The sequence below is a fragment of the Talpa occidentalis genome, unplaced genomic scaffold, assembly GCF_014898055.3.
Source record: "Talpa occidentalis isolate TD23 unplaced genomic scaffold, MPIMG_talOcc4v2.1 talOcc4.8, whole genome shotgun sequence".
NCBI classification, from domain to species: domain Eukaryota; kingdom Metazoa; phylum Chordata; class Mammalia; order Eulipotyphla; family Talpidae; genus Talpa; species Talpa occidentalis.
The window spans coordinates 109,874,297-109,887,202 of record NW_023605194.1 but is presented as its reverse complement, the minus strand read 5'-3'; the positions used below and the strand labels follow the sequence as shown (position 1 = coordinate 109,887,202).

General features: G+C 51.7%; 1 protein-coding gene across 8 annotated transcripts in view; it reads right to left on the bottom strand.

Moving 5' to 3' along the window:
* The window catches only part of ZNF827 (zinc finger protein 827), a 150,682-nt gene extending 138,343 nt beyond the window's left edge, over positions 1 to 12,339 (bottom strand). For 7 of the 8 annotated variants that reach the window (XM_054690369.1, XM_054690368.1, XM_054690372.1 and 4 more), the window contains exon 1: positions 11,612 to 12,338. In XM_054690369.1, coding sequence (XP_054546344.1) covers positions 11,612 to 11,654 — 43 coding nt within the window. In that variant the 5' untranslated portion in view covers positions 11,655 to 12,338. Of the gene's footprint in view, positions 1 to 11,611 lie in introns of all 8 variants that reach the window. The other variant, XM_054690365.1, reaches the window with a different exon arrangement.
* Between the last annotated feature and the right edge of the window lie 567 nt (positions 12,340 to 12,906).

The following is a 12,906-nucleotide window of genomic DNA, read 5'->3' as shown; positions in this document are numbered from 1 at the left end:
GCAAGTTCTGTGAGGTAAATGCCCAAACTTTTCCTTCATGACAGGAGCCCAGGAGGGTCTACACCTCTCAGGTCAATCCATCCTCGCTGCTCTGTGACACAGTGCGTAAGTAACACATTCCCTTACTCTCAGAAGGCTTACAATTCGGAGTAGGGACTGATGTTTTCTGCTCCAGAACTTTCATAACAGAATCCAAACCAAGCAGTATTTGCTTTATAGTATTCAATTTTTTTGTAAAATCAAACGATTTTAGAGTTCAACATTTCTCCTACCCACCCCACCCCTCAGTACTTAAAGTCCGTAGAAAATCACTCCTAACAAGGTCGCTGAACCAGTTTCTTCGTAAACACAAGATCTTCTGTTTCATTTTGGACAGTTGTGTTTATTCAACAGGCCCTTGTCTTTAGAAATCAGTGATCTTCCCTATAGCGGCAACCCTATAGGTCCCAGTCTGTTCTCTGCTCAGCATTTCAATAATCTATAAAAATACTATTCCAGACAATTTTAGTTATTTAGTCACTGTTTCATCTCTGGCTCCACGCACTTGATTCTGAGCTTTAGGGACTACAGATTCCTAGAGCTGGCACAGACAGCCTCGTTACCACAGCTTGAATGAATGAATGAATGAATGAATGAAACAAAATGTCAGTTATCAGACACAAGTAGAGAATCTTGGATGAATGACAACTCAGAGTAAGTTCACTCCCTTTTTCACTTGACAGAACTTCATATATTTGAATGCGGTCACCAGGCATGATTTTTATCCACCCTTACTCGTCTTCAAATTAGGCACTCCCAATTGCCTCAATAATTAATCCCTTGTATCGTGATTTCAAAGCCTGCTCCATTCTAGCTGCCTCCCTTTCTGCGAGCAGTGTATCAATTTCCCCCTTTAGTCAGGGCACCCAATTGGAATTCACTATTACAGAAGTGATCTAATCAGTTTACAAAGCCAATGTTGCCACCTTCTTCTAAATTCAGTACTTAAATTAACTCAGCCAACTCTGTTGAAATGAATCCATTTTTCAAGCAAAAGCTGAATTTTAAACATTACTTGTGGATTAACAGTGAGGAGTGCACGTTGGGGATATAAACTGGGAAAGGGGACTTTCAGATTTTACTTTAAATATTTCTACATAGCTTTAATTTTTTCTAATAAAGATGCGCTACTTCCATCATTCAAGGTCAATGTGGACATTTTAAAAATAAATTAATAAACAGAATAGCTGTGGTTACTGGTTCCAACTTTATGGCAACCAAAAATAACTCATATTTAAAATACTTGTACTTTTTCTTTTTTTTTTTCCATATATATTGTCTCACCTATCCACAAATATTTGAGCAGCCATCAACACACAGGACTTCTCTCTGACCATGATCTAGTAGTCTGGCCAACCCAAGCCCTACTAGATTAGGAAATTTTTCTCTTCCTATAAATGTCAAAAAGCAGATCACTATGATTTGATTTCCCTCTTTCTTAAGGTCAGAAGAAAACCCAGTAAGTTATTATTTGAGGCTGGCTTTCCCCTAGAAGGGAGAAATCATATAGCTCATTTCAGGAATATTTCCTGGGGCATATGGAGTCCCGCTTTGTTTTCTCGCAAAGACAGCTGTGTTTCATGCTCTAGAAAGGACTGGTGGGTAAAAAAATAGGCCCCAACAAGCACAGACCAGAAAACAACTCATAACTCTAGGTCCTCACACACGAAGACAGTGCTCTCCACACGGAACACGTAATCCAGGCCCTAGAAAATGCCACTGTGTCTGACCCTATTCTATTAGCCTCTGCTTAGTCTAAGGTCAAAATAAATCTTTGAGGAAAGCAGCAATACTGGTGGCACATGTTTTCAAGGCTCACAGAGTAAGGTGTTCCCTCAGCCCCTGGGGAGCCCTTCTACAGGAGAGGCCCACAAAGAGACAGAGCAGGTGGCAAAGGTGTGTCCTTCCAGTTGTGGGGGTTCAAAGAGAATTCACAGACCTCAGAGTTGCCACGGGCCTCAAGAGACTAGCAAAGGGTCCGGCCTTTGGTTATGCTGACTCATGACTGGGAGCTGGTCTCTCCTTCCCAAGACTCCAACTGGTGGGAGAAGCAGCCTTTCCCTGCCTTCCTCAGGGCAGCTGACATCAGTGAAAGTGCTTTGTGAGCAATAAGCCAAAGTATAAACAATACCCATGTTAGCCCAGAGAGGTTAAGAGACTTGCCCAACATCACAAAGCTGGAGAGAACCTCTAGTGATGGTGGTAGGGAGACAGAGAAAACTGCATTCTGTGTCTCGTGCCTAGTGCAGGTCGGTCCCTGCATTCCGGTTTCCAAACTGAAGTCAATAGCCCAGGTCTGTGAGCTCTTTGGGGGAGGGAAGTTGTGAATGGAACAAATAATCATCAGCAAGCTCCCAGGCTCAACATCACATGTTCTTAATTTGGGCTAAAATGACACCAGCCAAGGGGCCTCCCTGGTGGCACAAGAGGTAAAGTCTCAGCACTATGAAGCTATCCACAGACACGGCAGCAGGATTTTGATCCCTGGCCAGCCAGGGCGCTACCCACATGGCACAGCAGACCTCTCCTGACTCACCCGCTGCTCCCCTCAGCAGTGTATTTCAGTAGATCTGCCTGTTCTGTTTCCCACTCTGTCTCTGATGAATCCTCTCACCCCCTGCACCTCTGGCCTATACCTCAGTTCTTGTATGCATAAATTAATAAATCTTTACAAAAATAAAAAATGACATGAGCCAAAAGTGGGCATTCTTGATTAGTTCTGGGGTCCTCATGCTTGGCATCAGCCTGAGAGCTTTTCAAGAATGTCCATGCCCAGGCTCCACTCTAGGCCAACAAAACTTAAAAATCTGCGGGCGTTTGCATTTTTAAAGTGTCCTCGGTGATTGTAAGTGCAGCCAGGGTTGAGAACCATGGGCTGCCTGACGGCGACCAGACAGATAGGTAGCAATAGTTTTCTTTGAGTAATTTCAAGCCCAGTTAAAGCAATTGGCTGGGCGCTGAGCTGAAAGGAATTCCCACCTCTCGAATATGAAAGTGGCCAGCAGTCACTGTGCGCCCACCATGTGCCAGACGGTGTCGAAACATCTACATGTGTGAGCTGACTCCATTCCCACTGAACCAACAACGTGCCCCCATTTGACAGATGAAGAAACAAGCTGAGAACTGCTGTCACGTGCCAAGGTCACAGGCAAAGTGTGTAGCCAGCACAGAACTTGGGCGTCTGGTGACAAGGTCTTTAATCCGCACCCTCTTGATTTTGCCACAGCCATAGAGTGGGGTTTATGACGCCGTAACCTCAGCAGCAAACTGAAAGAGCGCAGAGTCATGGGGGAGGCAGAGAAGTTCCCAAAGCAAGCGCCTGCAGGGCCAGAGGGAAGATGCATGAGGGAGACGGGCAGGTGTCCATGCAGATGGGGATGTGGTGGCCGCGCAGGGAGGCTGGCAGGCTGGCAGCACATGCCCAGGGAGGGAGATGACCGCCGAGACTGCAGCAGATTGCGGCCATGTGGAGAGGGGCCCCAGTGCTGCTGGCTCTTCTGAGTTTCCCAAAGAAGTTGGAAATTTGGACTTTTAAGTGAAAGGTCCATTTCCAAATATTGTCTCAAGTTCTTAAATGTGCTTTGTAGGGCAAAACACATTTGTGGGCCATGAGCTTGTGGCCTCTGATATAAACACAAACACAGACACACACACACACACACACACACACACACACACTCCCTCTGGATCCTTCATTTAAAATTCACTGAACATGCTTAACATTGGTTCTCTGCAAATGGAAACCACAGGCCCTGCCTTTCCTGCTTTCTGTGCAAACTTTGAACCACTACCTATATAACAAGTGGAAAACTTAATATAAATTTCCCTTGGATCCTCTTAATCAGTGGGCTCACAGTTGAGCAAATAAACATTTATTAAACACCTATGCTGGCATTCAAAGCTCACTAGAAGTCTGTGGACATGGATTTACTATCCTTCTATGACAGGAAAACCCAGTCATAATTGATATGATTAGTACACACTTTGGAAGCAATTTCAGGTCAAATCATATACTCAGAGGAACTTGTTCCCATGGTAAAAGCCTCATGGAATATTGTTGACCTATGAAACAGATATTAGTCAAGCCCTATAATAATGTTATAAAAGAATTTTAACATATCACATTACTACTCATCACTCTAAAGAGACAGATGGAAAATAAAAATATTAGAAATGCAGAAATCACCAAAAAGTTCTGGGACAGAAATGCCTTGTAGCCTAATCCTACTCTAAGTACCTGGATTATTTTATATAATTAATAACAGCTAATAACTAATAATAGCTAATACTTAGTAAGGTCTTTCTATGCAGCAGGCACTAATTAGGCATGGATCTGTGTGTGTGTGTGTGTGTGTGTGTGTGTGTGTAATATTGACTTGATATATGTGTTGCTCTAATCCTTACAGTAACTTTTGATACAGGAACTATTATCACTATTGCAAAGAAGGAAGGGGGGAGGGGATAGGGAAGTGAAGTAATCTGCCCAAGGTCACACAACTAGCTAGTGGCAGAGCCGGGATCTGAATGGCCTAGAGCTGGAGTTTGTACAGAGTGTGACCACTACACTCTGATGTTAAAAGCATGTGAGTTTTTTGGTTTGACTTCAGCCACTCCGTGTACAGTAGACGTGTGTGTTGGAAAGAGCAAACATTGGTTCGCTGCAAATGAAAGACATGGTATGTTTTTCCTCTCCTTGTAAAACAACAACCAGAGATTTCTAAAAGACAGCATCACACAACCTAAGAAGCCAGTACTAGGTAACTTTAGAAAATTCTACCACCCTCCCCAAGTAGTGTATGGAGCTCCCTTCAGAAGCTGAGGTGAGCTGCTGACCAGTCAGCCTCCTTTGAAGGCCAACTTCTTCAAAATAGAGCCACTCACCCTATCTCTCTCACCCCTTTTCTCTAGTCCTTCACACCCCACTTCTAATGCATCTAACTATGTGTCTGACCCATGCAGAGATCACGAGAGAGAAAGAGAGGAAGAGAGACACGAACTGTCATGGGCACCAACCTTCGAGAAGTTCCAGGCTTTGCTGCCCTGCTGGTGGATCAAAGCTGCCTGAATTTGGACTTTCTTAAAAAACAGAAGCAGCGAAGATCTAACGCTTAGTCACTTCAGAATTCTGGAGACAGGTATATTTGTTGGTGGAGTTTGCTTTTTAATAAATAAGCAAGGAATGAATGCTTGGAAACAATATCCTTTTAGACACAGGGCATCTGCTACTTTTCATGGAGCCCTGGGTCAGTCTGTGAAAAGCAGAGCCGCTAGAGGCCGGTGCTGGTCTCAGACCGTGGGCGTGTATCACGCATATTTTATAAAATTAGCTACAGTGCGGACTCTGTGTGTATGTACACAGTGAAGCTGACTTATACAAAATAAACAGCAACAGGCACCATGCAGCTGAAGATGAGTTTCAAAATCTGATTTTAATTTATGAAACCACCTTGCACGTAGCTACAGCAATTCTACCCTAAGGTAGGTCCTCGAGGGACGTGAGTCATCCCGAGTCCCTGCTTCAGCACCCAGTCTGTTCTTTACATAAAAACGTCCTTTACAGACAGGAGAGCCATGCACAACTTTCTCCTAAACAGAAGGAGAAAATGGGCGAGAAACTTCAGCCCATCATAGTTCCAGTGATAATAAAGATCTGTGCTTTGCACATTCGTTCATGACAGAAGGCAGGTCTGGCTGCCCTGAACCCTAAGTAACTGCTACTGATCCTTGACCATATGCAATTCGGAGCTACAACTACTTAGTAGCAAAGCAGGAAATGGAAAAGTAGCTTTGGCACCAGGGACACAGCACCTCCCTGTGCACGCTGTGTGCTCGATGTGGTTCTAGCACCCAGGCCAGGACAGGCACGAAATCCAAGGAGACACGGAAACCTCTCACCCAGACTGGGCCTGGCTGGGATGTCTTTCTGGTAAGGGACAACTCAAAACCTATTCCTTCCCCACAAAGCCCATCGTGTTCTTGTACAACCTTAGGCTAGAAAGACTTTAAGGCCCCCCAAAGTCCTGTTTTGTAGGTCACACTCTCATTATCTCGTTCTGCGAGCCATGTGATTAAATTATAGAAAATTACTAATACATAGCCGAGGAGGAGGAGTTTCAGTCTGTGCTGTTTCTCTGTCCTCCTGTGCAAACACCACAGCACGTATTTAAGAAGCAAGAAGAGAGGACCAGGCAACTTCAAACCAGGCGGGCCAAAGGCTACATGGACCCCTCCAGGGACACGCTGCCCAAGAGCCATCCTGAATGTCCTCGATGACCAGTGCAGAAAGGACACATTTTGCACCGTGGCCTTGGCGCCTAGTCAGCCCTGAGGCCAAACACCACTTGGCGTGGAAGAGACCAGGGTGAGTGAAGCTGGATGAGTTTTCTCTTTTGTTGAGACAACTCCTCCAGACATGATCTAAACCCAAAGTATTGGGATCGCTACGGAAACTAGCGCAGCAGCCCGCCAGATAACTGGCACTTCTAATCTGGTCTTTCCTAGCAGAACACGACTTCTTGTATTCTAAACCTATTTTTGACCCCAGGAGAAGCCTGCCTGGTTATTCCACCCATTCAACATGTGCCCCTGTGTGTCCCCAGCCTGGAAAGACAGATTTCCCACACACGATTCTAGTACAGGCCTCAGAGAAGACTCTAGGAATTCAAAGGCACAGCAAGCTCTAACAGTGGCCGAAAGCTGTCCAATTTGTATTTCTCTGGCGGGATGTATTAATACTTTGTGTAGGAGACGTGTCAACTCACCCCAGCTGTGTCACCCCCAGAGCTAGATGACAGCACGGTAGACAAATTAAAAATCAATTTATTTTATTAGAAAACTATTTAGAAGCCTTAAAAAGGATGTGATTTTGAGCTAGTATCCTTATGACAAGAAAGTTCAGTGTAGCCTATTACTGTGTTAGGAATATGTGGATTCTTTTAGGAGAACACACAGGCATTCGTGCCCAGTATCCACCTCGCCTGCTACGGGAGTTACCTCTGGCTGACAGGAGCAGGGAAATTGTTTGTTACTCCAGACTCCAACTCTTTCCCTGTGGGTCCTGTCATACTTCAGAGATGTTGCCTCATCACTGCAAAAATTACTAAGTAGGGAAAAGAGCGCAGCCCTCTACCCTCCATCTTTCAACAGGCAAGAAAACACATATAAAAGTGAGGGCTCCTGTTGCATCTCATTTTGTGTCCCCATTTTACTAGAAAGCAAGAGAGAATTTTTGAAGTTTTGCTGATGAACAACACAATAATGAGTTCTAAGCCTGACCCACAACGGCGTCAACAAAGAAAATACTAGACTAACAAAACAACTGTTTCATTAACTTTTCCTTAGTGCTGGGCCCCGGGCAGAGGCACCAGGCAGATGTCCAGCGATAAATATAATAGGATCGAAATCACACACGCTTCTGGATACGTTGAAGCTAATGAGGAAATCTTAAAAGTACCAGGATTTGCAACAAAGCCTTCCTTGCCTTTTCCTCCTGAGTCTGCCATCCCAGGTATAAGATGTTCAGCCCCAGACCTGGCAAAAGTCACCACATCTTTCCCCTCGCCTCCTTTTTCTTAGGCTGACGAACATTTTTGAGCAGCACGGTCTGGGATTCTGCTGAAGAGCAGCACAGGGCAGAGCCCAGATCGCAGCATTTTTTTTGCACAGGGCACTAGATCTCGCTCCTGGAGAGAACGTTGGAGAAGGACCACCAAGCGCAGCGGTCAGCTTTAAATCCCAGGATGATCACTTTTGCTCTAGTCCAAGGAAGAAAGGCCTCATGGTGCGTAATCTTTAAAGCCACTTCTCAAAAATAGTATAGGTTGTAAACCCATGTGACCTCAATTTAAAAAAAGAAATGGTGTAAGTTTAGCATACTTCCTTGAGGGGTCAACTCCAAGTGGGTGCAGAAATGCTTTGAGGTATATTAGAGGGTCACCGTTCAACTCTCTCTCTCTCTCTCACACACACACACACACACACACACACACACACACACACACACACACCCCAAGAGGCCCAGGAGGAAATGACTGTGTAGAACTTGAAATCAGAAATCTAACGCTTTAGCTCAGTAGTGCCAGGTTAAAGGCTCGCCCATCCCCAAAGCTAATTTGGTTCTGAAGCTCCCAGGGGTATCTAGCTGAACAGAAGGAGCTAGGAAACCTTAGCAGGCCAAAGTCCAGCCTGGGGAATTGCCGGGACAGCGTGCCAGGCGCTGAGGCTCACCCCAGACTTGGTAGCAGAGAATACCAAGTGCTAGGCTGGATTTCCAGGACTAATGCAGTCGAGGGTGAAACTTCCGGGTGCCCTGGTGTCAGTGGCTGAGAGTGGGGAGGACCAGGGCCTTTGTGCATCCACGCTGCTCTGGGCTTGGCCACAGCTCCCGACAGAGAAATAGATGGACACACAGAAGAGTCACTAGCAGCAATCGCTCCTGGGGTGCAGAGCAAGAGGGGGCCTAAAAGGAAGGAGCATTTCAAATTGTCTCTGGATTCAGTTTTCACGAGTTTCTTTTATTTTTGTATTCTAATTTAAACGTCTTAAATACGTTCACAGGTTCTCTAGATTCTTGAAACATATCAGTAGCAGAAGAGCTCTTTAGTTTCAAAAGCAATTCCCCCCTCACATCGCCCTGCCCACCCCCAAAATCACAGTTTTAGGGTCACATTTTAAATCTGCTCCCACATAACTTCTTAAAACCCTGGAATGAGACCTCAGATTTTCTGTATTTTCACTTTGAAACAAGAGGATCCCCACCCCCCCCACCCCCCACCCCGCCCCACACACACACATACACACACACACACACATAAAGAATGTAGCCTTTCAACTGGGATTTAGCACTACAATTATATTGTACATTAAATACAAATTAACACTAATTTTACCAAAGTTAATATTTATTACCACTGCACACCACTGCAAGTTTCTTCAAGACCCACTGGGCATTTTGCAGGCCTTGGGTTACCCTGTCAGAATTGCAAAATACACCATATGCCCCAGCAATGGCTTGATGCGAATGTAAATTGCTTACAAAACCTGCAAGAACCAGGCTCGGGACAGGCAGCACACGGCCGCAAAAATCCACTCACTGCAAAAGTAAGTGGAAAAAGGTTCACAGATTAGGCTTCCTTAAAAAAAAAAAGAAAGAAAGAAAGAAAGAAAAACCGGGAGGGACATTTTCCGGTGTTTCCAAAAGGTAATTGCTTCTTCCTCCAGCCCAAGTGGCTTTCCGGGACTGCAGTCGCGAGCTGGGGTTTTCAGTGAGTGGAGAACAGCGTTCCATTAGAGAGCAGGGTGGGAGAGCCCGCACTCAAAATATAACTTCATCACCAGGCTCGGGCGCGCAGGAGAGGCCCACCGCGCGCACGAGCTAAAATGGAGCCCGAATTTCCTCTCCGACGGGAGGGCAGCCGCGGGAGGTCAGGGTCAAGGTCACCAGCAGGGCAGGCTGCAGCTGCCCGGCCGCGCTCCCCGCCCGGGAGGGCCGGCGCTGCGTCTCCGCCGACGAGAGACACCCCCTTCCCCGCGCTGCCCCCGCGCTCACCCCGCCAACATTTTTTTTCCAAACTGGGGGCGCAGGGAAGAAAGGAAAGTGACCCAATGGCCTCGCCGCCCCGCTTTTCGCACAGCAGCTCAGCAGCTCCCAAAGTTGCCATCTAAGGGCAAGTTCGCAGACTGCACGGGAGCCCGCTGGGCGCGCGGGGCCCGGCGCCCCCGGCCCCCCCGCCCCGGCGCGGGCGCCCCCTCCCTGCCCCGCAGCCCCCGGGGCGCGGGGCGCCGGCCGCGTCTGTGCACGCGCCTCCCGGGGCGCGGCGAGTCCGGCGGGTCGCGGCCGGCGCCCGGCTCGCCCTCCCCGCGGCGCGCCCAGAATTTCCTCCGCACGCAGCGCGGCGAGCGGGGCTCCGCGTCCAGACCACATCTGCGCGCTGATCCCCAGAACCTCTAGCGGGCGGCGAAGAAAGGACTGCACAGGGGCATTTTTTTTTTTTAAGGAAGGGAGAAAAAGCACAGCCCAGCCCTGCGCGCCGACTCCGCGTGCCGGCGAGGGGGAGGGACGCCCCGCGCGCCCCCCGCGCCGCGGCCCCCGCGCGCCCCCCGCCCCGGCCCGCCCGGCCCGGCCGCCGGGACCCCGCGGGGGGCGATCGCGGCCCGTCTGCGGCGGAAGCGCGCGGGCGCGGCGGCCGGGCCGAGACGCCCCGGCCCCCCCTCGCCGTGAACTTCAGGTGACCGACCACGTCGCCCGGCCCGGCGCGCCCCGGCCCGCCGCGCGCCCCCCCGGCCCGGCGCGCCGCTCGGGAGCCCGGGGGGGCGCGGAGACCGACCCCCGCCCCGCCCCCGGCGCCGCGGGCTCCCCCTCCCGCGCCGCCCGCCCCCTCCTCGCGGCGTCCGCGGAGCCGGCGGCCCCGGGGGATATTTTAGTTGCTTCTTTCTCCTTCACTTTTAGCTCCGCAGCCTCGCGGAACGCGCCGGGCGCAGGGGCTGCGGCGGGGGGGCCGGGGAGGGAGCGGGGAAAAGTTAAGAGTCTCGCGGAGAGGAGCCGGAGGGGGGCGCGGGCGGCGCGGTGGAGGAGGGGCGCGGGGCGCCGGCCGGGGCGGGGGGCGCGGCGGGGCGCGCGGCGGCGCGGGGCGGCGGTCGGGGCGCGGGTCCCGGCTCCGCGCGCGCGGGCGGGGGGGCTGCGCCCGCGTCTGGCCGCCCGTCTGCCCCGCCTGACCCCGCATTTTATTGCGGCCGGCGCCCCGCGCCCCCGCCCCGCGGCTCTGCAGGGACCTCGCGCGCCGCGAGCCGCCGGCCTCCTGCTCCGCCTCGGCGCGGCTCCCGCACCCCACATCCGCCCGCCGCCGCCCGGCGCCCCCGCCCGCGCCCCGGCTCGCCCCGGCGGCGCGTGTGTCCCCCGCGATCGCGCGCGGGGCCCCCACGCCCGCCCCGGCCGCCCCGCCGCGCCCGCCCCCGGCTCCCTCCTCCGCGCCGCCGCCGCCCGCTCCAGCCGCGGCCGCCCCGGGGCCGACCCGCCCGGCGCAACCTTTAGCCGGAGACGGACTCGCCCCGCGCCCGCGCCCGCGCCGGCGCGCGCCCCGGCACCCCCAAACGCCATGTCACGGCCCCGGCCTGCGCGCCCGACCCCCGCCCCCGCCGGCGCGGGGAGCCGCAAGGAATTTTTTTTTTTTTTTTTTAAGATTCCAACCTCTCCCACCTCCCCGCACCCCCCGGCCGAGCACCCCGGCATCCACAACGCTCCCCTCCTCCCGGGGCGGGCCCCCTCCCCCAGCCCCCCCGGAGTGGGGACGGGCAGGGGGGGCGCGGGGGGGGCGAGCCCGATCTCAAGGAAAAAGCCAGGGGGGCGCGAGCAAGAAAGAAAAAGAGAGAGAGAATAGAAAGGGCACGGGCTGATCATCACCAACATGGCTGCCTCGGCGCAGACCTCGACGAGGAGTAACCCGGGCTGTGTCTTTGTGGGGCTCACCTCTGTAACCCTAAACTAACGCAGCCCTCGGCGGAGCCGGCTGCGGAGAGAAGGGGCCGGGAGAGGCGAGAAAATGGCCCGAGAGGCGGCGGGGAAGGGATGACTTACGTGAGGGAAGGCGCTTGGGCTGCTCCTGCTTCCTCCTGGGCATTTTCCCCTTTTCTCACATTCTCCTCCTTGGTTAATGGGAGATCAAATAAACCCCCGAGGGGGCAGCGAGGCAGACACTGGCAGGAGCGGGGAGGTAGTTGGGGGGCGGGCGGGCGCGCAGGGGGAAACCCCCTCTCTCCGGTGTGTGCAAAAGGGCTGGAGCTGGTTTCCTGGAGCCCGAAGAGGGGTTTTCTTCTTTGCTTTCCTTTCTTTTTTTCCTTTTTTTTTTTTTTTAATTTTTTGGTCGTGCACCTGGCTTGTCCCCGAGCGTAATATTCTTCAATGGAAGCGGAGCGGATAGGTGTGCGTGTGTGTGTGCTCCGCTCGCGTGTGCTGGGAGGGATAAATAATGCGCGCCGGTGCGGCGGTGTCCATGGCCGCGCGCGGTGTCTCCGAGCCCCTAACACTAATGTCGGGATCAAAGGGCAGCAGCGGCGGCTGCACAGCTCGCAGCTCGCTCGCTCGCTCGCTCTTTCTCGCTCTCCTCTCGCGCGCTCTCTCTCCCTCTCTCTGGCACACACACACTCACACACACACACAGAGGCGCAGACCGAGGGAAAGAGCGAGAGCTAGACACACACACACACCCCACACACACATACACACACACACACGCGCGCGCGCGCACACACAGAGCAAAGAGGAAGGTGCCCTTAGGCTTCCAGGGCGGCCTTAAAGTGGGATTTGCAACTGCTCTGCTTGGAGAGCTTGGGGAGCCTGGGGAGCCTGGGGGCGCACGTGCGGGGGTGGGCTGGAGTTCTTCGAATGTATCCCGCTATTCGCCAAATCTAGAGGGGGGGGTAAAGTTTTGCCCACTCTTGAAACAACGATGAATTCATTATTCTGATTTTTTTTTTTTTTTTGTGAAAGGAAATAGATTTTTCTCTTAACTTTCTTTTGTTTTGGATTCAGCTGCATTTTCTCCTGCGCAAAATTCTTCCGGCTTTTGTGCCCTTAAAGAATGACTCGGTCATACACCGCCCCCCACACACACACACCTTCCTCACCCCACCACCACCACCCCCAGCACCTTAAATTGGTGGAGGGGACAGATCCCACTCGGGCGCTAAAATATATCCCCGAGCAAAATAATTTGAGAAAAAAACACAAAGATGAAGCATAGGGTGGAATCAATAGTGAGGGCTGATGGGCTGAGGGCTGGGTTTTGAGGTGTCCAGTGGGGTTCCAACTGGAAAATGCTGCCTTCGTGGAAATGACAGCTCCTTGACAAAGGGGGGAAATAAGATTAGGTC